We start from the raw sequence: 27,279 nt of genomic DNA, 5'->3' as shown, positions 1-27,279 counted from the left end.
GTTTTATCATTGTTTTTTCTTATTACTCAAGAAATGCCTGTTTGCTGAAGAAAATACTGTTGGCAATTAATATATACAGAAAAATCATTTGCAATTCCCTCCTAATGATAAATTAGAGACAGAAATTTGAACACATCATTGGTTCTGTTCTGTCTCTGGCTTTTAAAACACGTAATAACAATCCCTATGAGTTGGAATCAGTGGGTTTTAATAACAATGCCACCTTCTGAAAGGGTTACCGGCAATCGCTGCTGTTTTGTTTTGCTAAAATAGAATCTGTATCGGGTCTCATTCCTTTTTCCAATTTAGAAGGCACTTTTCTAGTCGTTGCGTTTGGAGAAGAACAAAAAATAATAACAGCAACTGTCATTTATTACTCTGTGCCAGACATGTCACAGATAGTATCTTTTAAAAACCAAGAAACTTCATACTGAGAATACACAACAGTCTGAGGAGTGGCGTAATGAAGCCGTGGCTACCACCTCCCACCTTCAGCACTATCGGCACACGGCCGTCTGCGTCCACGGGCCCCACCCACCCCCACGTGTTAAAGCTGATTTCAGACTTCATCGGTGTATATCATCAGCCTGGATCTCTAAAATACAAGGGCTCTTTCTGAATTTTTAAGATAACCACAGTGGGATTATCACATGGAAAAAAATGAACAATAATCCCCTATCATCAGTTCTGTCAGTGCTCAGGGTCTTGCATGGTTTTATATATATATATTTTATACACACAGACACACACACATACACATATATACATACACACGTACAGACACACATGCCAACACACACACATATACACCACACGCACACATTTATACATGTACAAAGTATACACACATGCATACATATATACATGTAAGTACATGCATACACACATACACATACATGCATATATACATGCCTAAGTACACACACACCTATACGCATACTACAAACACACATATACACACACTCATACAGACTGGCCTGGCAATTTGCTTCTGAAAGGGCCCAGCCTTGAAAACCATGCGGAGCACTGTTCTCCTATGACACGCAGGGTCGCCATGAGTTGCAATCAACTTGACAGCAACCAACAACATATATACACACACATATACACACATCACATACACACACTTGTTTGTTTTCAAGCCAGGATCCAGACAGGCTCACACACGGCCTCTGCTTGCTGTGTATCCTTCTGTCTCTTTCCACCCATAGGTTTTATCCCCTCTTCTTTTCTTGCCATTCATTTGTTGAAGGGCACACATTTGAGCCTTGAAGGGATGTCATGATTCCTATTTTGAGCCTTGAAGGGATGTCACGATTCCTATTTTGAGCCTTGAAGGGATGTCATGATTCCTATTTTGCAGCTTTGAAGGCTCGGAGAGTTAAGTAACTTTTCATTCCAGAAGTGAGCGGAAGGGAAAAGGAAGGGGATGCCAGTGCCAAGTGGGACCACATTGGTCAGCGTGTGGAGAGGTGAGCTGTGGAGAGGTGAGCTGTGGAGAGGTGAGCTGTGGAGAGGTGAGTGAGCGGAGCCATGTCAATCAGTATGTGGGGAGGTGAGCGAGTGGAGCGATGGTGCTCAGAGCGTGGGGAGGTGAGTGAGTGCAGCCACGTTGGTCAGCGTGTGGGGAGGTGAACTGGCTGAGCTGCTGACATATTTGGGATGCAGCACACGTAGAAAGCCTCCTGGGATTGTGGAACACTTCGTTGTAGGCAAATGCAAATAAAGACCCTTCATAGAGTCCTCACTGCCCTTGCAGAACCTGTGAGGTCATTAAAAAGCAAAACCAAACCCACTGCCCTCAAGTCAATTCTGACTCATGGTGACCCCATGTGTTACAGAGCAAAACTGCTCCATGGGGTTTTCTTGGCTTTTTTTAAATCTTTACAGAAGCAGATCACCAGGCCTTTCTTCTGCAGCGCTGCTGGGGAGGTTTGAAAGGCTAACCTTTAGGTTAATAAAAAAAAAATGCTGTCATTGAGTTGATTCCGACTCATAGCGACCCTATAAGACACAGTAGAACTGCCCCATAGGGTTCCCAAAGAGCGGCTGGTGAATTTGAACTGCTGACCTTTTGGTTAGCAGCCAAGCTATTAACCACTGTGCCACCAGGTCTCCTTAGGCTAATAGATGAGCTCGTATTGTTTGTGCCACCCAGGGACATCACAGGGTAGAAAAGACAAATCCAACAAGCCCATCGAATGAATTGGGTGGTGGAAAAGGTTCTTAACTGAGGGTCTGAAGACTCTTTCTCTGACCAACTGTGCAGCCCCAGGCAAGTCTCTTAGCATCTGAGTCTCAATTCTCTCATCCTCGGAGTGTGGACAGCACCCGCTTGACCTGCCTCAAGGGTGCCCCATGGGGCAGTTCCTACCTGAGCCTGTATGCTTGAGATACCATCTCAGCCCATGGAGGTTCTCTCGCAGTGCGGAGGGGCACAGAGCCAGAAGCCAGGCTTCCTGGTCCAACGCCCAGCTCCTCCCCTCACTGACTCTGTGACCATGGGCTGATTCCTTAACCTCTCCACCCCATGGTGTCCTCATCTGCAACATGGGGGTGACACTAGCGGTCTCTGTAAAATACTGACAAAGACATCTGGTGGGTGGTAAGCACTGGTAAGTGTCTGCTAGGTAGACATTAGGAGCCCTGGTGACACAGTAGTTAAAGTGCTCAGCTGCTAACAGAAAGGTCAGTGATTCGAAATCACCTGCGGCCCTGTGGGAAAAAGACGGAGCAGTCTGCTTCTGTAAAGATTTACAGCCTTAGAAACCCTATAGGGCAGTTCTATTCTGTCTACTCAGTGGTACTGGGTTTGTTTGTTTGTTTGCTTGGTATTATCCCCATTTTACAGATGTGGAAACTGAGGCCCAAGATCATATAACCAGCAAGTGACACTGCTGGGATTCAAACTCCAGCCTGCTGATTCCAGAGCCCCTGAATAATCAACTGAGGGGCAGAGTAGTGTCTTAGTTATCTAGAGCTGCTATAACAGAAATGCCACAAGTAGATGGCTTTAACAAACAGAAATTTATTCTCTCACGGTTTAGGAAGTTAGAAGTCCAAATTTGGGGTGCCAGCTCCAGGGGAAAGCTTCCCCTCTCTGTCGGCTCTGGGGAAAATCCTTGTGCTCAATCTTCCCCCGGTCTAGGAGCTTTTTGGTGCAGGGACCGAGCTCCTGGCTCTTTTTCCTTTGCAGTAATGAGGTCCCTCCCTCTCTGCTCTCTTCTCTTTTTCATATCTCAAAAGAGACTGACTCAAAATACAACCTAAAGCTGTAGATTGTGTCCTGCCTCCTTAACATAACTGCCTCTAATCCTGCCTCATTAACATCATAGAGGTTAGGATTCCCAAGACATAGGATAATTACACCAGATCACAAAATGGAGGACAACCACACAGTACTGGGAATCATGACCTAACCAAGCCGGCACACATTTTTGGGGACACAATTCAATCCATAACAGGAAGTGTTGGGGTTTTGAAGTTGATGTCCTGAAGCATACCATGGCTTCCAAGAGTCATATCTTTATTAAACACCTTCTGTAGGGCTCGGCACACAGAAGGCACTCAATAAATGTTGGTTAGGTGAAAGGAGCTTAAAAGCCCATTTGGCTAGCATGGCATGAACTAACGTAACCAAAACATGTAGCAAAACTCCTTGGGGAAGTAGAGAGTAACACACAACAGGCAGGCAGGTAGGGAAGGCAACAATGTCAACAACAAACACAAAAATAAAGTGGGGTGTGATGGACGCTGTGAAAGAGGGCACTGCTGAGGGGTGGGGAGGCCACCAGGAGCAGGGTGGCATTAGGGGAAGGCATGATCTCCCCCCTTCACCCCCCTACACATACACTCATAGTCCAGATCAATACCCTGCTCGGTTTAGGACACTGATTATGTGAGGCTGAAGTGCAGAACCTGTGGCAAAGCTGAGGCTGGAAAATATGTACAAGTAAACGGTTAAGAGCCTTGTGGTCAGCTGAAAAATGCCGCCCTCCCCCACAGAGATATTCACGTCCTAATCACTGGAGCCTGTGCATGTTACCTATATGCAAAGTCTATGCAGATGTGATTAAGTTAAAGCTCTTGAGATGGGGAGATTATTCTGGGTAATGTGGGCAGGACCTAAATGTAATCACATGTTTCCTTATAAGAGGGAGGAGGGAGACATTTGATACAGACACAGAGGAGAAGGTGAAGAGAAGGTGGAGCAGAGACAGATTAAAGAGGCTGGCCTTGAAGACTGGAGTGATTCGGCTACAGGCCAGGGACTGCTGGCAGCCCTCAGGAACTGGAAGAGGCAAGAAAGGATCCTCCCCTAGAGCCTTGGAGGTTATGGCCCTGCCTGACAGTTGGATTTTTGCCCAGTGATACTGATTTTGGACTTCTGGTCAAACGAGCAAGCACTTCAACCCGTTTCAAGGTGGTGTGTGAGAATGACCGACGCCGGGCAAGGGTTAAGAGATGTGGAGGAAACTGTACAAATGCAAGACCTAAGACTGGGAGACAGAGGAAGGGCAGACAAAGGGAGAAACTGAGAGAATACATTTCTGTTGTTCACCCACCACCACTACCACCAGCGCCGTCTAGTCAATTCCGACTCACGGCATCCCCACATATGCTGACTAGAACTGTGCCCTTAGGGTTTTTATGGCTGTGATCTTTCAGAAGCAGGTCTCCAGGCCTTTCTTCCGAGGCACCTCGAACTGCCAATCTCGTGGTTAAAGCCCCGGTGTTTAGCCGTTTGGGCCAACCAGGGACTCCTTAAGCCCCTCAGTTTGTGGTACTTTGTTATAGCAGCCACAAGAGACTCCTACAAGCCTTGACTTTCATCTAACGTGGGGTTGGAATCTCTATTGCAGGTAATGGGAGGCCTTGAAGCTGTCGGAACAGTGGAGGGTCTACGTGATTGGCACCAAATTTTAGGAGGAGAGCCAGTGAAGAAAGAATTAAAGAAAGGAGACAATGGCAGCTCAGGACCCACTCTCGATCCTCACTCTTCTCATTGCCTGGCCTGCAGTTCCTGGGACAGAAGCCTGCAGAAGTCTCTGCCCTGCCACCTGACCTGAAGATTTTGGATTCATCCAGCCCCCAAAACTGAGTGAGCCATTTCCTTGAAGTAAATCCCTCTATCTCTAGAAAGCCCCTTACAAGGGCTGATGTGGGCCTGGGTGGGAGCATGGAGGGTGGAGCGGGAAGGTTCTGGCAATCCAGAGTGGAGCTCCTTTCCTGGGTGAGGATGTTTATTAACAGAACTCTGTTATCCAGGGGAATGCCTCAGGGCTGCGGGCTAGCCAGCAGAATTTCAGGGCTTCTTTCACTACACTTGCGTCTGTAGGGGACCTCAGCCCCACCTCCCAGAACCATTTGTCACGGCTGATCACTTGTCACTCATGTCACTTTCCCGAGTTGCTTTGTTTTTGCTTTTATCATTTCTGGCATCTGAAGAAGCCAGTCTCCCACATTATAAATAATGGATCACAGGGGACTGGAAATGCAAAAGGCGAGGAACCCACAGAAATAGAGCTATGCCAGGATGGAGCTCTGCTCAGAAGATTTTTCATGGGGGTTCAGTTGGAGGGCATTTCTGAAGACTTCTCTTCTGGTTCAAATTTGCATGACTGCCTGAAATCAGATTCAGCTTAGAGACAACCCTGGACACACAACCTTTTATTTCCCTGTCCCCCTGGGCCTTCAGCTTTCTCTTTGCTTAACTTCTGCCCATGTCTCCCCTGGATCTGTGTCTTGTCTTGGTTGCATCAGAACTTAGAGTGAGGTCCACAGTGACCCATCCCTGGGGTCAAGACTCCTCAGCACCAGGGACAAGAGGGAGGGGAAGGATGGAGGAGGAGGTTCTGGGGAGGATCTAGAGCCCAGCCTGGCCTGCGCCACACCAGACCCCCCAGGACCATCCATGAAGACACTTCTTCCAATGTGAGGCTGCTTTAACTTCTACTTCCATGTGGTAGGTGAGAAGGGTGGTGGCTGAACAAGGGTGAAAAGATGGAGAAGAAACTGCAAAACCAAGAGCCAAGACCGGAGACACGGGAAAGCAGACAGATGGAGGAGCACCGCTTTCCCCAACTTAGATCCTAGAGAAGTCTTAGGTCTGTTGAGTAAGCATCCTCAAGACCATCATCATCATTTGAAAATGAGAGTGAATTGGAGGAGTAGGTGATCACCAGAACTGCAGTGGGGCGGAAACTAAGGTCCTGTGCTGGGTCCTTGTCGTGGATTGAATTGTGTCCCCCCAAAAAATGTGCGTGTCAACTTGGTTAGGCCACAATTCCCAGTATTGTGTGGTTGTCCTCCATTTTGTGATTATGATTTTGCGTTAAAGAGGATTAACAGGTCATATCCCTGATCCAAGGTAAAGGGAGTTTCCCTGGGGTATGGCCAGCACCACCTTTTTTCTTCCAAGAGACAAAGCGAAAGAGAAGCTAGCAGAGATGGGGGCCTCATACCACCAAGAAAGCAGTGCCAGAAGGAGAGCACGTCCTTTGGACCTGAGGTTCCTGCACTGAGATGCTCCCAGACCAAGGGAAAACTGGTGACAAGGACCTTCCTCCAGAGCCGACAGAGAGAGAAAGCCTTCCCCTGAGCTGGTGCCCTGAATTTGGACTATGAGAGAATAAGCTCCTCTTTGTTAAAGCCATCTTCTTGCGGTATTTCTGTTACAGCAGCACTAGGTGACTGAGACAGTCCTCTCGGCAGTGGGCTTACAGGTGGGGATCTGGGCATCTGCAGAAGGCCTTGGTGGGACGGCAGGTGGTTGGCTCTGCCTTAGGAGGAGAGAGCAGCACAAGGACTCTCAGGGAGTTTTGCCTCTCAGCTCTTTCAGGTTGGATTCGATGCATCTTCTCATTCCCTTATACAAGGTGCAGTCATTTACCTCGTGGGGAATTTGTGGTTTGCACTGTCCCCTTATCTGGGCACTTTGGAGTTACCCTGGAAACACTTTACTGTCTTTGACCCTTGTGAGACGCCTGCTGGGGTCCGGCCTTGCATAAAACACAAAATCTGCAACTCCTGAGAGCTGAGATCACTACTACTACCAGTTGTCAAGTTGACTCCAACGCATGGCAACCCCACGCGCGTCAGAGTAGAACTGTGCTCCACAGGGTTTTCAATAGCTTTTTCAGAAGTGGATCTCCAGGCCTTTCTTCCAAGGCCCTTCTGGGTGGACTTGAACCTCCAATCTTTCAGTTAGCACCTAGCACGTTAACCATTTGCACCACCCAGGGACCCCATTCAAAGAAAGTCTGAGGCAGATTTGAGACATGGGGCACATCTTCACATCCTGCCTCCCTCTTTTCATCTTCCCTCTGGGATTCCCTTCCCTTTGCTAACCTGAGAAACAAATCCAACCTCCCGCTAACAGTGGCCAATAGCAGGTTCCTCCAAACCACACCACGCACATTATGGTGCCGCATTCTTTGTTGATTCATTTTAAAGAGACAAGACAAACACACAAGGCAGACAAAGGGGGTGGGGAATGTTTTCATTCAATATTCCTTTCCTTGCCACCCCTCAAATAAAACACAATTTTCAACCCCCCCATACAGTAATTGCAAACCACTAACAAAGCCAAGCAGGTTCCAGAGCTCCATCCCTATCAGCACCTCCTCACCGGTCTGCCCTTGCTGGAGCACAGTAGCTTCACCCTTTTCCTAGTCATTTGGCATCGGGATGGACAGGCTCGCTGAGCTGCTGGGAATTTTAGGGATGCCCCCGCAATCCAGCCTCGTCATTGTGCAAAAGGAAGTGGCCATGTGGTCTCAGTTTCAGAGTGCTGCTGTAACACAAATACCACAAGTGGGGGCCCTAAAAAAGAGAAACTGACTTTCTCACATTTCTGGAGGCTGTAAGTCCAAATCAGTGTCTCGGCCGGGTCGATTCCTTCTTTGTTGGTTGCCCCAGGCGTTCCTTGGTTCCTTGGTTTGTAGATGATTCTCACATGGCATCTGTCTTCCTGTGTGTCTCCGTGTCTGTGTGTCTCTTCTGTTCTTTTTATAACTCGGAAGTGATTTTATTTAGAACCCACCCTACTCAGGTATAATCTAATTAACATAACAAAGAAGACCCTATTTTCAAACAGGATTATATCCCCAGTTATTAGGATTTCAACCCATATTTTAGAAGACACAACTCAATCCATAACATGGGCCATTAGTCTGCTAAGCCCTTTGGGGTTGTTAGTGGTCTCTGCAAAGCAGCACTCTGTGGTGACCAGATGGGGCCAGGTGCTCCTGACGTACTGAGTGGAGTTGGGCATGGTGGTGAAAAGACAACAGCTCGGACACAGGGAGCAGGGGTCAGCAGTCACCAGACGTGGGACCTTGGGCACGCCATTTGCATTTCACCTCTTGGACTGTGATCTTCTGCTTTGTGACTTGATCGCCTTCCAGGTCCCTGCGGCTCTGGACTTTATAATTTCAGAGGCCAGTAGATAGGAATGGGTGATGGTTGTTTTCACTTTTCAAAAAGAAAAAAAAGGGAGGGGGGAGGGGAGAGAATGCAGATCCTAGAAGATGCAGACCCTCGAGCTGGAGGCTGATCCTTGGCACATTTCTGGAACTTTCTCTACATTCATGCTGAGTCACTAACCCGATGGTTTGGGTCCTCAGGTACTTAGGACACTTGGAAGCAGGGTGGGCTCTTGCAGAAACCAGCCAGCTGGCCTCTGGTTCTTTCTGGGTCACTCCTCCATGCTCTCGAAGGGATGCAGACACGGTCAGACTCCAGCACTGCTCTGAGGGCTCTCTCTGGAGACTCTCACAGACAAGGAGAAATGCAGTCAAATGACAATGATAGGAGGCGTGTGTAGTCCGCTGGCACTCACTGCTCACTGCACACCGCCTTCTCCTTCTGGAAAAGGTCATTGGTTTAGATTTCAGAGCCCGGAATTGACTTGATAAACAGTCAGCATGCTCTTCACTTGGAAGATGTAACCACCTCAAGAGGACGGGGACAGTTACTGTGTCTGAGCTCCCTTGGGCTGCCATCACAGAATGTCACACAGAAGGGTGGCTTTAAAGAAATGTATGGTCTCACAGTTCTGGAAGTCAGAAGTCCAAATCAGGGTATCGGCCATGTTGAATCCTTCTGGGGCTTTGAGAGAAGAACTGTTCCATACCTCTCTCCGAGCTTCTGGTGGCTGTGGCAATCCTTGGCATTGCGTTACTGCTTGTAGATACATCCACCTCCATGGTCACGTGGTGTCTGCCTCTCCCCTGCTGTGACCTCCTTTCATAATATGCCACTCAGAAGGATTTAGGGTTGGTTAGAATCCTCTACTCCAGTATGACCTCGTTCAACTTAACTGATAACGAAAGAAAAACCCTATTTCCAAACAAGATCACGTTCATTGGTACAGAGGTATGGACTTTGATGTGTGTTTTGGGGAGTCACAACTCAATCCCTAACAAAGAGACATGTGCCTGGATGTCATGGGAGGGAGGAGGCAGCCACAGAGCAAGGGTGACTGTGGAAAGGTGGCAGGGAGAAACACCTGTGCAGGTGCAACGAGATTGGGGAGTGGCTGGCAAGGCGGGCGCTAGGACGCAGTGACAGTGAAGGCGGGGTGGGGGTGGGGTTAGTCAAGGGGACCCTGAGGCTCTGTGGCGGTAACCTGGCAAAGGGCGGCCCCCTTGACTGAAGCAGGGGTTATCAGAGAAGAGACAGTGCCCTGTGTCCCACTGGCTGTGTGGAGTTGGAGGAGCCTGGGGGCAGCTTCCTCTTGGATGGAAAGTGGGAGTCAGGAGAAGTCCTTCCTCCCTCTCCCCTTTCATTCCTCTTCTTCTGTCCTTTTTAATTACCTTGAATTTCCATTAGGAACATTGAGCATGGTTTTTCCTGCCAGAAAAAAATGTCTGGGTGTGGTGGCTGGGGTCTCAAGCCTACAGCTGGCCCCACGCCTGCCTCCCCGCCCCACTGCCAGAGTCACCTTCCCATTGGCCCTACTACTCATCCATGCAACGCCTGCCACCCAGGCCATGGCCAACGTCAACTTGCCTTCATTGTTCCCTGCAACAAGCAACGCAAATCCAGGTGGCTATTCATGGCTGTTGGACTTTTGGGGCACAGCATGTTCCCTGTGATGGAGCATCGGCTGCAGGGGCCCCCTAGTGCCACACAGGGACTGGCACGGTGCTGCCTCCATGCCCCACGTCACATAGCCCACAGGGCACAGTGCCACGTGCTGCACAGCTGCACCATTCTGCCTTCTGCGAGGCCACAAAAGATCCCTTTCCATGCACTATTTTTAGTCCAGTGCCCGGGGGGTTCACGCAGTTGGCCAACGGCTGCTAAACTGTTGGCTTTTTCTTCCAGAAGCCAAGTCTGGTGTTTCCAAGGGGTAGGGTGCTGGGGATGCCTGCAGGGGCCCTGGGTATTGGTGCTGGATTGTCCTCTCAGGCTCCTGATCTGGAGGCTTAGAGAGGTCTGACCGCAGGGACTGAGGCTGAATCAGAAACTGCCCCCAGTCCCTGGGGAGAGCATAAAGGAAGGCTTGAGAGGGGTGGTGTTGGATGGAAGATGAGTTGGAGGAAATGAGGCATGGGGCCCGGTACTCATTACCACCGTTTTTGCAGCAACAGATGAGGGTGCCGGGAGCAGGTGTGCAGGCAGAAGGAGGCAGAACATGTGAGGTTTGGAACCTCAGCCTGTATCTGCTAGGGTGCCTAGCCCACACCCACCAAACCCATTCCTGAGGAACCCCTCGAAAATTGGGTGGTGACGATAAGGGGCTTGAGACTTTGGGCATCAGGGGGAGTAAAGCCTGAGACGTGACCACCAAGTCTGACATAAGGAGGGCCACCTGCGGGTCCTAGCCTCACCAGCTCTGCCGCCAGGTCTCATCCCTTCTCCACTCTTTGAAGCACCATGCTGCTTCCTGCATGTTCGTGCATATGTGTATGTACATGATTGCACGTGCATGTATGTGAGTGTGCGTGTCCTATCCGATGGCAAGCCTCTGCTCCCTGAGGCTGTGGACCCATCCTATTCACCTTTATCGCCCCTGTCCTCCCAGCACTGGTTCAAGAAGTATTTGCTGAGAAAATTCCTCTCTTCTACGTGCCCCTCCTGTTCGCCAGTTTGCTTCCTTGTAGCAAGCCCCTCTCCAAACCCTCCTTCTTTTGAATATACCAGGCTCTCTCTGAATGAAGGCATAGACGCCATCTCCCAGCTCCTCTATTTGGGGTTCAGCCTTCAAAACTGAAAAAAAAAAAAACCAGTTGCCATCAGTAGACTCCAATTCATGGCAGCCCCATGTGTGTCAGAGTAGACTCATGCTGATCCCGTGTGTGTCAGAGTAGAACCACGCTCCATAGGGTTTTCAATGGTTGATTTTTCAGCGGCGGATCACCAGGTCTTTCTTCCGAGGTGCCTCTGGGTGGACTCAAACTACCAACCTTTGGGTTAGCAGCAGAATGCATTAACCCTTTTCACCACTCAGAGACTCCAGCCTTCAAAACATCCCATGCTAAGTGGGACCCAGGTACTTATCAGGATGGGGCCCTGCACCTGGGTGGGCTCCAGGTCCGCATCTCCAGGGCTTGGAATGGCGATGTGTTCCCTAACTTTCTCAGAGTCGTGTTTTACGAAGGTTCCGCACCTTCTAAGCTCTGGGTTTTCCGTTATTCACAGTGATGGCGTGGCATTTAAAGCTTACATAGAAACTTCACTGAGAGATTGCGGAGCATATATGACCTCTAATTTAAAAAAAAATTTCACTGTGGTAAATATATATAACATTTGTCATTTTAGCCATTTTTACGTGTACAAGTCAGTGACGTTATTTACATTCACCATGTTGTAGAACCATCATCACTCTCCTTTTCCAAGTGCTTCCATCACCCTGAACAGAAACTCAGTGCCCTTTAAGCAACAATGCCCCTGTTCTTTCCTCTCCCCAGTCCCTGGTAACCACTAATCTACTGCTGTCTCTTTGCATTTGCTTCTTCTAGGTATTTCATATAAGTGGGATCATACAACATTTGTCCTTTTGTGTCCGACTGACTTTACTCAGCATAATGTTTTCTGGGTTCATCCATGTGGTGGCAGGTGTCGTTGGAATGTCATTTCTCTATCTGGCTGAATAATATTCCCTAGTATGTATAGACCACATTTCGTTTATCCATTCATCTGCTGGTGGACACTTGAGTCATTTCCACCTTTTGGCTCTTACGAATAAGGCTGCAATGAATGTTTGTGTGCATTTAATGGCCATTATTTTTTGAACCTTTAACCGCCCCTCCATCTGGCCTTTTCCCCTGTGAGACTTACATAACACAACCCCGAGGGGAATCTCTGAGGAGTTGTTCCCCAAAGCACCTGTGTGATGCTGAGAGCAGGGCTACCAGTGTGATTTCCAGTCCGCCCGCTGCCTCCGCCATGCAGTTAGCCTTTAAATAAACAATGCTCTGGGTGAGCTGTTATTGAGAATATAAATTCTAGGTAGAAAGAGTATTGCAGTTCTCTTGACGATAATGTCGAATGCACTGCCTCTTTTTTCTGTTACTTGTAAGGGCTATAAAAGTTTAAAAAATTCCCCAAAGGCAGAAGCTGCGAGGATACAGACAGCCTGAATCATCAAATTCTGTTAACTGTTCAGCTTGCAAAATAAATCATCACACTGTGCAACTGGCCACAGCGATGAAAAAAGGCCTCCGAGAGGACCAAACCCCATCTGGACCTGTCCTGGTTGCCCTGAAACCTGGTCTTTGGCCATGCCAAGGTGTCTTGGAGGACGACAGGGTGACAGCTTAAACTGAGTGGCAACTTTCTGGGTTAAAGCAGGCAGGAAATCTCTGAGTGGTGCAAACCGTTAATGCACTTTGTTGCAGATTGAAAGGTTGGCAGTTTGAGTCCACCCAGAGGTACCTCGTAAGAAAGGTCTGGCAATGTGCATCCAAAAAATCAGCCATTGAAAACCCTGTGGGTCACAACTGAATATGGTCAGATATAGTGCTGGAAGATGACCCCCTATTTTGGAAGGCACTCAAAATCCACAGTGGCTGAAATAATGGACTCAAACATACCAACGGCGGTGACGACGTTAGAGGACCGAGCAAGGCTTCATTCTTTTGTACATGAGGTTGCCAGGAGTCAAAGCCAACTCAACAGCCACTAACAACAACTACAATGACATTACTACATAATAACATAACAAGAATGGTTAATGTGCTTGGCTGATAACCAAAAGGTTAGAGGTTTGAGTCCACCCAGAGGTGCCTTGGAGGAAAGTCCTGGCAATCTACATCCAAAAAGCCAGTCATTGAAAACCCTAGGGAGCACAGTCCTATTCTGACACACATGCAGTTGCCATGAGTCAAGGTCAACTTGACAGCAACTGACTGGTAAACTGAGGAGACCGGCTGTGATGCATCCCACTGACCGCCCGCCATTCTCCCGTGGGCTCTGATGTTTCCACAAAGCCCCGCTGGGACTGACACCAAGTCAGGCTGCCCTTGGGGGGACTGAGGGCTTGAGGGGAGGTGTGATATGCAGCCAAGTGACAGAGAAAGCTCAGTGCTGCCGGGGCTGGAATGGCAAGCTACTGACCTCACTCTCTGCAGGCACAGCTTGTTCCCATTGCAAGGTTTATTTCGCCTGCAAAATTATGAAGGGCTGGCGGGTATCACTCCCATCCCCTCCAGCAGAGGGAAATGAACCTCACGCCTGGAAGCCCTAATGCAAGCGGAGAGCACCCGTGCTTGTCGCCGGGATGCTGTCAGAGGACACTTAATATCAGGGCTGCTCGTCCTACTTCATCTCCAAGCCTGTCTGTGGCTGAGTGGTCCTGCCTCCCTGCTTTCTCAAGGCCGCCCCCACAGAGCCCCATCTCTCTCCAGACGCTGCTCTGAAACTGGGGAGAAATGAGAGGCATGTGTAGGAAAATGGGTGAAAGAAGGTGCATCTGGGGCTAGTCTGAGAAACGCTGGGTCCCAGAGTGTCATCAGACCAAAAGCACAGGCAAGGCCACCCACACACACAGCTCTGTGAAGGGAGTGGCTGCAGAGAGTGGCAGTAGAGATGCCCGTGGCACCACCCGCCAAGGTGGGAGCGCAAATCTGGGGGTCTCAGCAAGGCCTCCCAGCCAGGCACTTACACCCCAAAACCAAAACCAAACCCATGCGTGTCACACTTTTTCACTGGGAACACAGTGGGGTTTCCACATTGCCATTGATTCCGACTCATGGTGACCCTATAGGACACAACAGAACTGCCCCATAGGGTTTTCAAGGAGTGGCTGGTGGATTTGAACTGCTGACCTTTTGGTTAGCAGCCAAGTTCTTAACCACTGTGCCACCAGGGCTCCCATGGGGATCCAGTCTTAAGTCTGTGACATGGATAAATAATAAATACAAATAATCATAATGACATTTATCAAGCACTTAGCACCTCACACGTATGAACTCATCTAATCTTCCAGTAGCATGTGAAGTAGACACTACCTCCATCCCCACTTCACGGATGAAGTACAAGGAAGTACGCAACTTGCCCAACGAGGTCACACAGCCACTGAGTTCAAACCCAAACAAAGCTGGCCCAAAGTCGATGCTCTCAGCCATGACATCAGAGTGTGCCCACAAATGAACTCAGTGTAACCGAGCCTGACCCCAATATATCACACTTCCACAGGCCTTCAACCTTCCTAGGTTAAGACAACTACGACCCAGACAATAGGGAAGAGTGTGAGGGAACGCACAAAGGTTTTCAGAAGACACAGTAACACACCCATTGCAGAGGTCTGCACTAGGCAAACTGAGGGCCTAATAAGAAAATGGTTGAGGTTTAAAAAAATCAGGTGGAGAATACAAAGTAAACAGAATGAGATGTTCTGGCTCTTCTCGTAATTATCTTGGCTGAGTTTTCAGGGTTTGCTGAGAGTTTGTTATGGGCGAGTACTCCCATTGAGGGGTTAGTGTTGGGATTTGGGGAGGAGACAGAGTAGGTAGTTATAAGGAAGGGGCGGGGGCTGGCAGATGCGGGCGGGGTCAAGGCAGGTAAACTTCACCCTCACCTGCAAAGACTTTGTTGAGAATGGAAATGTCTTGGGGCCACCTTGAAGGCCACTGGATGCATTTGTATGATGACCCACCGCATGGTGAGACCCCAATGTACCTTGAAACAGATGCCATGTGTTTTTCACTCCTGCACACGGCTCTTTAGGGGTATTGGTGGTTCAGTGGTCCTGGGGAAAGGGGACCAGGCAGGAAATAAAAAGGATTAAAAAAAAAACTCCCTTACGCTGAAAGGGGACAGTGGTGGTTCAGTGGGAGAATTCTCGCCTCCTGTTTGAGAGACCCGGGTTCGATTCCCGGCCAATGCACCTCAAGTGCAGCCACCACCCCCTGTCAGTGGAGGCACTCATGTTGCTATGGTGCTGAACAGGTTTCAGGAGAGCGTCCAGGCTAAGATGGACGAGGAAGAAAGCCCTAGTGATCTACTTTCCAAAACTAGCCAATAAAAACCCTATGATCACAACAGTATGATCTGCAACTGATCATGGGAATGGTGCAAGACTAGGCAGTGTCTCCTTCTGTCGTGCACGGAGTTGCCATGAGTTGAGAGCCGGCTCGACAGCAGCTAACAATAACAACATCTTAAACTATCTTCAGGTGTGCACCTTCTCAAAAGTTGGCAATGCAGACACCAAACCGCAGAAGCAGGAGGAAAACAGCCTGGTGAGCCGAGCAAGGGGCCGTGGCCTGTGTCTCAGCCTCGTTCCAAGCCAGGCTGCCATCTCTGGGACCCAGATTTCAGCTTCTGGAAGCAGAAGGGATGCCATGGTCAGGGGCGGGTTTCTAAGCTGGCAGCCTCTCCTCCTGATGCCTGTCCAACTGAGATGGGAGAATGCCAAGCACATGGGAGAATTCTTGTCTGGGGCAGGACCAGTGGGTGGGAAGCTACTGTCCACCATGTTTGGGTGGGCCCTTGAGGTCCCTCTTCACTCTCTGGGGACTCTCTAAGCCTTCCTTGCCAAGAGACCATCTCTAATTCCTCAGACCCGGTGAGCCTGGCCAGGTGACCTGCAACCAGGTAAGTGAGGGATAGAATGAGAAAGCGGTTGGGTGGTGGAAAGAGCTGCATGGCCAGTGCTGTGATCCCACAGGCAGCAAACGCAGGGTGGGGCACTGGGGCTCAGCCTCTCTGCGACCCAAGGCTCGCTGACCCCTGCTCACCTCCTGCTGGCCTGTGCCCAGAGGCAACCCATCTCGGGCACTGGGGCCCTCCCATTGGCGAGTTCACAGAGCTTCTGACAGGGACGTCACAGACTTCCTCTGCCCTTGTGTATCTTTCCTGAATGTGCGAGCTCTCTCTCCTATGGTTCTGTGGCAGGGTGGGCCTTGGTGAGCCCACGGCTCAGAGGTGGAAGCTGTGAAATGGCTCAAGTCCAACAGGTGTGCGTCCCCTAGACCAAGACGAAGGTGCCCAGGGCAGTGGGAGCCCGGGTTCAGGGGCCTCTGTGTGGCCTTCCTCTTTGTGGTCATTTCTAGTTCTGATTCACAGGGGGCTCACGGCAGTGTTGGAACAAGTGACACAGAGGTGCCTGCCAGGTCCAGGGCAGCGGGAGGGAACTGTCTTAGTTTGCTACTGCTGCCGTAACCGCAATATCACAAGTGGGTATTTTTAAAGAACAGAAAAGTATTGTCTCACAGTTTAGAAGTCCACATTCAAGGCACTGGCTCTTGGGAGGCTTTCTCTCTGTCCGCTCTGGGGGAAAATCTTTGTCTCAGCGTCTCATAGTCCTGGCGTTCTTTGACTCCTTGGTGAGCTCCATGTGGCATCTGTCTCTCCCCCATTTTGCTTGCTCGCTTCTGTATCTAATCTGCTCTTTTTATATCTCAGGAGCGAGCACTGAGGTTTAAGATACACCCTACACTGATATGGTCTCATTAGCATAACAAAGAAAACCTTATTTCCAAATGGGATTACATCCACCGGTATCCCAAAAAAAAACCAACCGACCGACCAACTCATAGCGACCCTATAGGACAGAGTAAAACTGCCCCATAGAGTTTCCAAGGAGCGCCTGGTGGATTCGAACTGCCGACCTCTTGGTTAGCAGCCGTAGCACTTAACCACTACGCCACCACCGGTATAGGAGTTAGAATTCCAACACATATTTTTTGTGGACACAAGTCAGTCCATAACAGGGGTGGAGGTGGGAGGCAGAGGTGACATTTCTGCAGCTTTTTTTTTTTTTCCCCATGTGCCAGCCTGCTTGAGGCACCTTATGACTGTCACTTAGGGTCATCTGTATAGCCACCCATGAGGTGACCACTACCGCATCCACTCACAGGCAGGACATGTTGGCACGAAGTGGTGATGTAACTGGCCCAGGTTTTGCAATTGGCACGACAGAGCCAGACACAGTGAGCCATCTGCCCCAGTGCCACGCTCTAACCCGTCCATGGGACAGCCAGCCCCTCTGAGACAGGGCCGTACTACATCGGGTGGGAGAAGTCTCTATGTCATTAATTGTCAACACTGATGACATCAGGGGTGGTGTCCAAGCCTCCAGCCACCCCATCTAAGACCTGTGGCTGTTGAAGATGTCTGATTGAGAGGTTTGCAAACAAAAACACAAACACAAACCAAAAAACAAACACATTGCCACTGAGTAGACTCCAACTCATGGCCACCCCACGTGTGACAGAGTAGAACTGCTTCTTGGCTGTGATCTTTCTGGAAGCAGATCGCCTGGCCTTTCTTCCCTGGTGCTGCTGGGTGGGTCTGAACCAACTTTAGTTTAATAGTCGAGTGCAAACTCTCTGCGCCACCCAGGGACTTCTGAGAGGGCTCTAGGCCCAGCAGATAGAAAAACAGCAGCTCCCCAGCTTCTCAGCACTCTGGGGCTAGAAGCAGGGAAAATGGCTGGAGGCAAACTTCAGAGAGACCCTGTTTCCACACAGTCTTTATTTGGACAGACTCTCCTGCCGTTAGGCGCATAGGAGCAATCTGCTTGTTGAAAAAGAAACAAAAATCACAAAGGTGATGGGAAACTGGACAATGGAGATGGGTGATCGCTGGGCACCATAATTCATGTAATCAACGTCGGTGATGTGCATGTGAAAAAATGTTGAATTAGCACATGTTGGGTTATATATGTATTTTTACCACACACTCACACACACATCAGCAACGCAGGAAATCCTGAAAGGGTGTGGGATGGTCCCCTTCTCTAACTTCCCTCGGTTGGAATTAATTTATATCGTTTCAATATCTGCTTGAGGATCTTAAATTATAAACACGTAAGAGGCAGATAAAGGGATTATACTGGAACTGGCGAAGATGGCTAGGAGAGCTGCTATCCCCATGGCAAAGAGGGGGACGGAGCAGCAGTGCCCAAGCCGAGAGAACCTGAGATGGGTCAGCCTTGCCCGTGGTATAAACCCAAAAAACCAAACCCATTGCTGTTGAGTTGGTTCTGACCGACGGCAACCCTATGTGTGGCAGAGTAGAACTGCCCCATAGGGTTTTCTTGGCTGAAATCCTACAAAACCAGATCGCCAGGCCTTTCTTATGTGGCACTGCTAGGTGGGTTCGAACCGCCAAAGTTGCACTGCCTGTATAGCCATAAATTATAAATGAGCAACACTCTATCCAGCCTACAGGAAGAGGACGCTATGAGTGTGGGGGCCACACAGGGCACACATTTTAAAGTCAAAGACTAGGTGGCAGAAACAGACACACTGTAGGAGAGGTGAATGGAGCCCACAACCAGGGTGGCAGAACAGCTGGACAAGGCACAGATGGACTCTTCGAAAATAGAAGATGGGAGTCACCTGAAGAAGAGGGGCATGTTGGAGACGCCTGTTCCTGTTTGTGGCAAAAGTTATAATTAATCAAGGCAGTGAGCCAGAAGCCCCTCAGAGGACACAGGGCCTGAGGCAGGCAAGGAAAAACAGGGAGGAATGGGCCGTGTGGAGGGAGGCTTCCAGGCCTGGCGACATTCAGGGCAGGGAGGGAGGCCAGGAGGAACATCCCAGGGGAGGCGGCAGCACAGGTCAGGGGCTAGGCAGGCCTGGAAGGCTAAGTGCCAGCTTCAGAGGACGTGCCACATGGTCAACACCACGGGGACGGCCTTGATCCCAGTCGGAACAGGGCCAGGCTGGGCCAGAGGCCGGAGCCCCATAGGCCTCCGGCCAGCAGCTGAGCATAAAAGCATGGCTCGAGCCAGAAGGGACAGCCCTAGGTCCCGCTTATCACGGAGGGCAAATCGTAAGCAGTAGGAGCAGTGTTTGCTGCATTTGAGCCGCCCTTCTCTTTTTTGCCTTTCTCGTGTGTTTCCTTGTTTTAGAGTAGAAACAGCTTAGAAAAAGTCCAAACCAAAAAAGGCAAGCCCGTTGCTGTCCAGTTGACTCCTACTCATGGCGACCCCATGTGTGTCAGCATACAACTGGGCTCCATAGGGTTTTCAATGGCTGATTTCTCTGGAAATAGATTGCCAGGCCTTTCTTCCAAGGCACCTCTGGGTGGACTTGAACTTCCAACCCTTTGGTTAGCAGTTGAATGTGGTAATCATTTGCACCACCAAGGGACGTAGAAAAACTCAAGCCGCTGTTTATTTATTAAGACCTAGGTTCCAGCCAAAGAGCAAGCTGGAATAAGAATGCAGAGCGGGCCTTGGCAAAATACGATGACAAAGGTCCTTGTCTTGAGGGTGCCACTAGGCTCATGGAGACTGCACTAATGAGAACTTTCCTGTCAATGGGTCTCTCAAGCTTCTGGGTATTCAGCACTGCCTGGATGTGGCTCTCACCAAACCCAAGCCAAGGGCTGGGCTGAGGGTTCTGCAAGGCCTCATTCTGGGCTCATTTGGAAGGTTGGCACACCCAAGCCTGGTGTTCCACCTGGCAGGAGCCCCCAAAACCCCCTGATGCCAACTGCATCCTAATCATCCCCATAACCCCTGAGGCATTGCAGCTCAGCACACTTTTCTCTGAGCAGGTGCTGATGCCAGGGGCTCGCCAATCTGTAAAAAAGCCAAACCCATCGCCATTGAGTCGATTCCAACTCATAGCAACCTATAGGGCAGCGTAGAACTGCCCTATAGGGTTTCCAAGGAGTGCCTGGTGGATTCGAACTGCCAAACTTTTGGTTAGCAACCGTAGCTCTTAACCACTGTGCCACTAGAGTTTCCAGGGGCTCCCCAGACTAGGGAAAAACCTGTCTGGGCAAAGGTAGTGGATGCCCAGCTTCTAGAGTGGAGTCTTTCTCGAGCAGACATTCCCAACTCTCCAGGTTTGGGGATTGCCAGTTCCTCTCCCTCAGTCTCCTCCTTCCAAAGTTCATCTGAGTGATCAGATGCAGGGGAGGGGGAGGGTTTCACTTGGTGCCAGGGTGGGGAGAAAAGAGGGACGTCAAGCCCTAATCTTCACTCCCGGGCAGGTAGAGGAGCAGTTGGTATGAGACAGGTGTGCGGAGACGCTGCCTGCTGGGGGAGGCTGTTCCCCTGACCACTCAGCAGTTCCTAACTTAGAACATTCCATTCGCTACCCACTCTGTGTAAAGGGCTCCTTCCCCACAAAGCTGGTCTTCATAGAGGAAGGGAAACCTATTCACCAGGCCTATGCGTGGGGATGCCCCGGGCTCTCCCGCCCAGCCCCAGGCCCGGCTGTGCCCCTGTGCCATCACAGCAAACCCTGAAACAATGGCCACCGAGCGCTACTCCTGTCCCCTGGTGCACGCCAGTGCTTGGCTCAGGCTACGGGGTCAGTCTGAAAGCGGCCACTGCTCACTGGGCACTAACTGAGCATCCTGAGTGTCAGCCTCACACTGGGTCCCAGACCTCAGCCCATAGTGGGTGCTCACCAGACACTTTTCGGGTAACCGACTATGTGGTTCACCTTATTCTGCTTAATTTTTACAACAAGCTGTACTACTATCACGCCCATTTCACAGCTAAGAAAACAGCGGCTCAGAGCTTAAGTCACCAATCCAAGGGCACAGCGAGGGTAGTGGAGGGGTTGGGAGTGGAATCTCGGTCTGCAGGCCCCTGGGGAACATGCCTCCAGACACCCAGAGCCCTGCGCAGACTCAGGGGGACGGGCCACATCAGCTCTCTGAGATCCGTCCCCACAAGCTCCAGGAAAACCCTCAGGATGGGAAACTGGTCCATCATGGTGACACGTGGATCCACCAAGCCCCTACTGCTGGTCGCCACTTTGTGCCCTGGGCAGGTGGTGTGACCCTGTGTGAACCTGGAGTTTTCTTCTTTAAAAGAGGCATTGAATCAGCTGCCAAGGAAGCTGAGGCACTTTTTCTAAGTTCCCTGAAATTCTCATCATCAGCCAGTCCCCAGGCAGGGGATACGCTGGCACTTCCAGCCCACCTCCCTGCCATCAACTTTAGGCCTCCCCCCACGGTCTGCTGCAGCAGAGGGCATATCCAGAGGCCGCTGTATTGCATGTTCTCTTCCCCCACCCCCATCTTTCCACTTGCTGGGGGAAGGGTGAGATGGCCAGCAATGGGATGACCAAGGGACAAGGAGCACAGATAGTACAGGAGCCTTCAACCCCCTGTACCATGACTGACAGCCAGGCAGCATGACAACACAAGTGGCAGAAAGCTTTGCTGCTTTCTCCTTGGAAAGGTCCCTGGGTTACACGAAGGGTTGACACTCAACTACTGACCTAAAGATTGGCAATTTGAGCCCATTCGGCATACCACGAAAGAAAGGCCTGGCTATTTGTGTCCATAAAGATCAGAGCCAAGAAAACCCCATGAAGCACATGTCTACTCTGACACACATGGGGTTGCCACGAGTCGCAATCGACTCAATGGCAACCGGTTTTTTAGGTTTCTCCTTGGAAAGCAATGTGGATTTGCTTCTATGGTCTCTAATGGGAAGGAGATGGGGTGGATAAAAGGGAGGGAGGAGATGCCTGGGATGCTGGGAACGGGCCTCAGAAACCCAGAGCCTGGGTCTTTAAGAGAAGGAGACGCAGCAATGACAGCAGTACTGAAAGTGTCTTGGCCGAGAAATATTAAGTCCTCAGTGCTGCGGGTGTGGAGGCTGTGAAGGAGTGGGGGTCGTTTTCCAGCATGTGCTGGAAGCCCCAAATGGCCCAGCTCTTAACCAGGACTAAATGTCGGGCTCTGCCCACCCCAACAGTGTTGAGAGCAGAGGGCAGATGGCAAGGGCAAGGTCAAGAACAAGCAGTAAGAGTTATAGAGAGGGCAGAGGTATAAAGACCACGGTTTGCCTCCTTCTCTGTTCGTGTCAGAAACCCTGGTGGCGTAGTGGTTAAGTGCTTCGGCTGGGAATCAAAGGGTCGGCAATTTGAATCCACCAGGCGCTCCTTGGAAACTCTATGGATTCAGAATCAACTCAACGGCACTGGGTTTGGTTTGGTTTTGGTCTATTTGTATCAGCTAAAGGGTGTTTCTGGAATAGAGAGAATCAAGCCCATTGTGTTCCTCGTCTTTCAGGACTATTTACATTATCTCCTTGACTCCTCCCCACAGTCTGTAAGGGTTTTATTAGGATTCCTGCTAAGATCACCGATGTCTAAGAACTGCTGGCTTAGAAACACCGAGGAACTTGCTCAAGATGTCGGAAAGTGGGGAGCTGTGATTCAACATCAGACTCGCCCCCTCCCCAAGCCATGTCCTTCCCTCCCACGCGCAGGTGTCCGCCCTCTCCCAGGACTAGCCTGCAGGGCTGCCTTCCAGGAGGCCAGGCCAACTCAGTCTGTCCACTGTGAAAACCACCTGGCCACAATGACCGCGGTGTGGCCAGACCCAGCCCTCCCCTCCGCCCTCTCAAGCCCAGCTCTCCCACTTCCCACCCACTGCCATGTGAGCGTCCCCTGGGAGGTCCTCAGGAAGTGCATGGACAGGGCTGGCTTCTGTTTCACCGACTGCCAAAGTCTTATCTTTTTTTTTTTTCTTAATAAGAGAGCCTGATAAATTCTCAGCTGGTGGGGTGGGAGAAGTGGGGTGTGTGTGTGTGGGAGTGTGTCCTGTGTGTGTCTATGAGTGCGTGTATGTGCCTGCGTGTGAGCGAATATGTGTGTGTGTGGGTGAGTGTGCAGGAAAATATTCATCACAACCCCCACCCCCTTCCTGCCCTTGTGAGAGAATGGAGGTTGTTAAGCTCCTGGCAGCCCAGGTGCCTGGTCCTGGAAGTCAGGGAACCCGGTCTAGTCCTGTGTCTGCCATTGACTGACTGATCAACGCTAATGAAATGAGAAGGGTGGCCCACCTGACTTGAGTGCTCCCAGCTCCAAGTTACCTGACTCTATTAGAGCTGGTTCTAGGAATGAAGGAGTCCCTGGGTGGGAACAAAGGTTCACACGCTCAGCTGCTAACAGAAAGGCCTGACGATCTACTTCCAAAACATGAGCCACTGAAAACCCTACAGAGCACAGTTCTACCCTAACACGCAAGGGATCGCCATGAGTTGGAACAGACTCCACAGCAACCAGGGCTGGCTATGGGGGGTGGGAGAGAGGTCCATACTTTTCCTTTCATGAAATCAAGCTTGGGGATGGGGTGAGGGGCGGTTGGTGGCTTAAATCTCTCCACAGCAGAGGCTGTCTGTGCCTCTGAGACCCGGCGGTCTGAACCTGGTGGTGCCACTCTGAGGCTGGAGGGGACATCTCTCTAGCTGGCCTCCTTCACTTGGGGAGAATCAGCAGTTTTAGGGCATCCCTGAAAAGTCCACCTCGGTTGGGAGCAATGTCCTCCCATGGGCTTTTCTCCAGGGACTCAGGGGGAGCGAAAGGGCCCTCCATCAGCTTTCCTGTTGCCCCTTCCCAATATGAAGCCAGGGTCCAAGAAAGAGGCTTAGAAGGAGGGGCCACAGATAAAGGGGTCTGCCGTGGGCCCCTCTCCTGCGGGACACAAGTTGGTTAGGATACAGGACTTCATACCTCATACCTCCAAGGACAAGCCAGATGAGCCGCAGAACAGGACCAGCGACCACCACAGCCTCTGGGGAGGGGGGCGGGCAGGAGGTAGACCCGCCGGGAGGGGTCAGCGCTGACCCCCTGCAGGGCCGCGACCTGCTCCATGCTGGGCCAGCCCCGCCCCGAAGCACCTGCTCCCGAGAATGCACAGGAAGGTCCTGGGCGGCCGGGACCCCCCTCGGTGGCCGGTACACACGGGGCTGCCCTGCAGGCCGGCCCGCGGCTGGGAGGGGAGGTGGGGTAGGCCTGCTCTCGGGGTCCTTTCACCGGAAATTAAAGGCTTTACGTGACAGCCGTGAATGTAAAATCTCAGCCTTTTGTGGTTTTTAAAAAGAAAGCTCTGCCCACGAAATGGAAAAAAAAAAAAAAGAACACCGTCCCTTTGGGTGGCGCACCTTATCCCTGGGAGAAGGTGGAAGCCTGAGCGTGGGGACACCTGCCCCGTGGCTCCCCCGGCCGAAGTTATCCGCGCGTGCCTCGCAGCGCAGGAGGCCGCAGCGCCGGACCTACCGACGCGCGGACCGACTCACCGACAGGCGGCCTTCCCGCCCACCCCCCTCCGCCCCCCGACCCCACCGCGCGGCCCTGCGGGAGAGGGCACTGGGGGGGGACGCCGCAGGCTGGGCACAGCGGGGGGCGCCCGCCGAGCGTCAGGGGCGGCGGGGAAGACGAGGACGAGCGGGGAGGAAGGCGCGGGGGCTACCTTCTGGATGCGGCCATCGATGTCCAAGTAGATGGCCTTGGGCCGGTAGCTGGAGGAGCCGGAGCCCATCCTGCAGCGAGCGGCTGCACTTGGACTTTTCACGGACTTTCTCGCTGCCAGCCGCCGGCCGGGAGGGGGAGGGGAGGGAGGCGGTGCGGGCGGGGCAGGACGCGGCCACCAGCCAACCCGAGCCGGCCGCCAACGCTGCGCACCCGTGCGCACCGAGGCCACCGCCGCGCGCCGCCGCCTCCTCCGGCCGCCCGGCTCCGGCGCCCCCGCCGCTGCCTCCCTCCCTCCTCTTCCTCTCCCTCCCTGCGCGCCCTCCTCCTCTCCGCTTCGCTCTGCACCCTTCTCTCCCGCCCTTTCTCCTCCTCCCACTCTCCCTTCTCCCTCCCCGCTCCTTCCTCCCTTTTCAATTCACTACTGTCACCCTCCCCCCAACATTTGGGCACAACCCCCTCGACTCCCTCTGACTCCTGACGCCTTGGGGACAGTGACAAGTCAGCTTCCCACTGACTCTGGTCACCTTCCCACCTTTGGTCACCTTCCCACCGTTGGTCAGCAGTCCGCAAGCATTGGGCTGAGAGGGGAGCCCCTGAGCAGCCGCTGCGTTTGGTGCTCAGGGAGCCCGGGTGAGCAATAGGGCAATTCCCCTAGGTTGCGCCTCTCCCCGCTGCGATTGTCATGCTCGCTTAATTCGAATAGGAAACGGAAAAGTTCCTCTCATTCGCCACGTCCTCCCCCCACGCCCCCGAGCTTTCTGTACACGCCAGGGCTTGAGAGCCTGCTGCACTGGGAGCTGAAATGGCAGTTTTATGTCTGTGCTTTGTAGCTGGCCGAGGACGACCCAGCCACAAAGTAGCTGCTGGTTTCAGCACTGTCGACCCCTCTCCGGCCCCTTTGTGAATTGCTGCTGGGAGTGTGGGGACAGCAGGGGCGACAAGGAGCGACTTCAGGCATCTTCCAACCTGTAGGTCGAAGTGGGAGCTGTCTTCGTGGTCCCCTGTTCTCAGTGGGGACAAGCTGGAGAGTAATAAATGCATTTAGGGCTTTCAGTGCCCGCTGTTTGGAAGTGGAGTTGAAACCAGCTGGGAGAACGTTCTGATTAGATCTAAATGCATTCCAACCACCACTTTTCATTCTTTGGGTGTCTGCATTTTGCATATTGAGAGTACCTGGTGCACACCGGCTCCTCCCTAACCCGGGGCTGCTCCTTTGGGGGCCTCTGGGGCTGATCCCATGGCCAATGGTCACTGCTCTTCCCTTCTCTGGCCGTACCGGCCGCCCCCTGGTGGACAGCCATTGGCTTTACAGCCTCCTCCCCTGGAGCCCTGGTAAGGGCTGAAGCCCTGGGAAAGCGGGAACTTCTTTAGAGCAGGCGCCAGCTCCCTCCTGTCCAAGAGGGTGAGTCATCATTGTAAGGTGTCCTCAGCCTTTGGACAGTCCTCATGTCCTTTTTTGTCCCCCATGCTGGATCCAACACTGCTCTGATGGGGGGGGAAGGTGCCCTCCAAGAATGACAGTAGTTTGGCCACCCTGGCCACGCCTCTGGTGTCCCTGGGTGGTGCAAATGTTAAATGCTTGTCTATTAACCAAAAAGTTGGCGATTTGAACTCACCCAGAAGCACTTTGGAACAAAGGCCTGGTAATCTGCTTCCAAAAGATTACATTCATGAAAACCCTATGGGTACAGTTTCACTATGGGGTCCACGGGAACTGGTTTAGTTGGGCCCATGCCTCCAGCTGGTGGGGGAGAGGGAGGTGTGAGGCCATAGCTTGGGCTCCATGAGTTTTTCTTTACATATGACAGGGGCTTGAAGGAAGCAGCCCAGTGGGCTTTCAAAGTAGGGGAGAACCCAATTAGGGGATTACAGCTGGCCACCTGACTCACAATTGTGACAATGTGTTCCAAGAAAATTCTATCAAACACTATTATTATAGTTCAATTTCATTGTCAAATGCTCTGGAGCACTTGGGCTAGTCCAGTGGCTACACTCTTGGTGTTTCCTGTGCTGCCAGCATGGCGTCCTCACAGCCTGGCAGAAGGCTTATCAGCTAGATGTCTGCTAATTCTCCAGATATTGTCCTCTTGTCTTATCATCTCAAATCATTTCCTCCTAAACAAAAAAAAAAAAAAGAAAAGAAACAAAAACTCATTGCCATCGAGTCAATTCTGACCCATAGCGATCCTATAAGACAGCGTACAGCTGCCCCAGAGGGTTTCCTAGGCTGTAAATCTTTACGGAAGCAGATTGCCACATCTTTCTCCCATGGAGTGACTAACCCAGTGCCATTGAGTCGATTCCGACTCATAGCGACCCTATAGGACAGAGTAGAACTGCCCTGTAGAGTTTCCAAGGAGCGCCTGGTGAATTTGAACTGCCAACCCTTTGATTAGCAGCTATAGCACTTAACCACTATACCACCAGGGTTTCCATGGAGCAACTAGTGGGTTTGAATCGCCGATCTTCCAGTTAGCAGCTGCGCCCTTAACCATTGTCCTATCAGGGCTCCCATTTCCTGCTAGATTCCCCAGAAAGATGAGGGCCCAAACGTGGGGTATGACTGTGCAGGGTGACTTAGCAGAAATAGACGGGTGCAGATTTATGACCCTGGGCGTGCCCCAAGCCCTGACCTAGTGTCCTCCTT

General features: G+C 51.4%; 1 protein-coding gene across 3 annotated transcripts in view; it reads right to left on the bottom strand.

Moving 5' to 3' along the window:
- Nucleotides 1–25,247, bottom strand: part of PDE9A (phosphodiesterase 9A) — a 148,067-nt gene extending 122,820 nt beyond the window's left edge. For 2 of the 3 annotated variants that reach the window (XM_049874947.1, XM_049874948.1), the window contains exon 1: nucleotides 24,631–24,821. In XM_049874947.1, coding sequence (XP_049730904.1) covers nucleotides 24,631–24,699 — 69 coding nt within the window. In that variant the 5' untranslated portion in view covers nucleotides 24,700–24,821. Of the gene's footprint in view, nucleotides 1–24,630; nucleotides 24,822–25,164 lie in introns of those variants that run through there. The other variant, XM_049874949.1, reaches the window with a different exon arrangement.
- Nucleotides 25,248–27,279: the final 2,032 nt, after the last annotated feature.

The sequence above is a fragment of the Elephas maximus genome, chromosome 2 (genome assembly GCF_024166365.1).
Source record: "Elephas maximus indicus isolate mEleMax1 chromosome 2, mEleMax1 primary haplotype, whole genome shotgun sequence".
In the NCBI taxonomy this organism is placed as follows: Eukaryota; Metazoa; Chordata; class Mammalia; order Proboscidea; family Elephantidae; genus Elephas; species Elephas maximus.
Note: the sequence above shows the minus strand (reverse complement) of the source record. Positions and strands in the feature narration are given on the sequence as shown.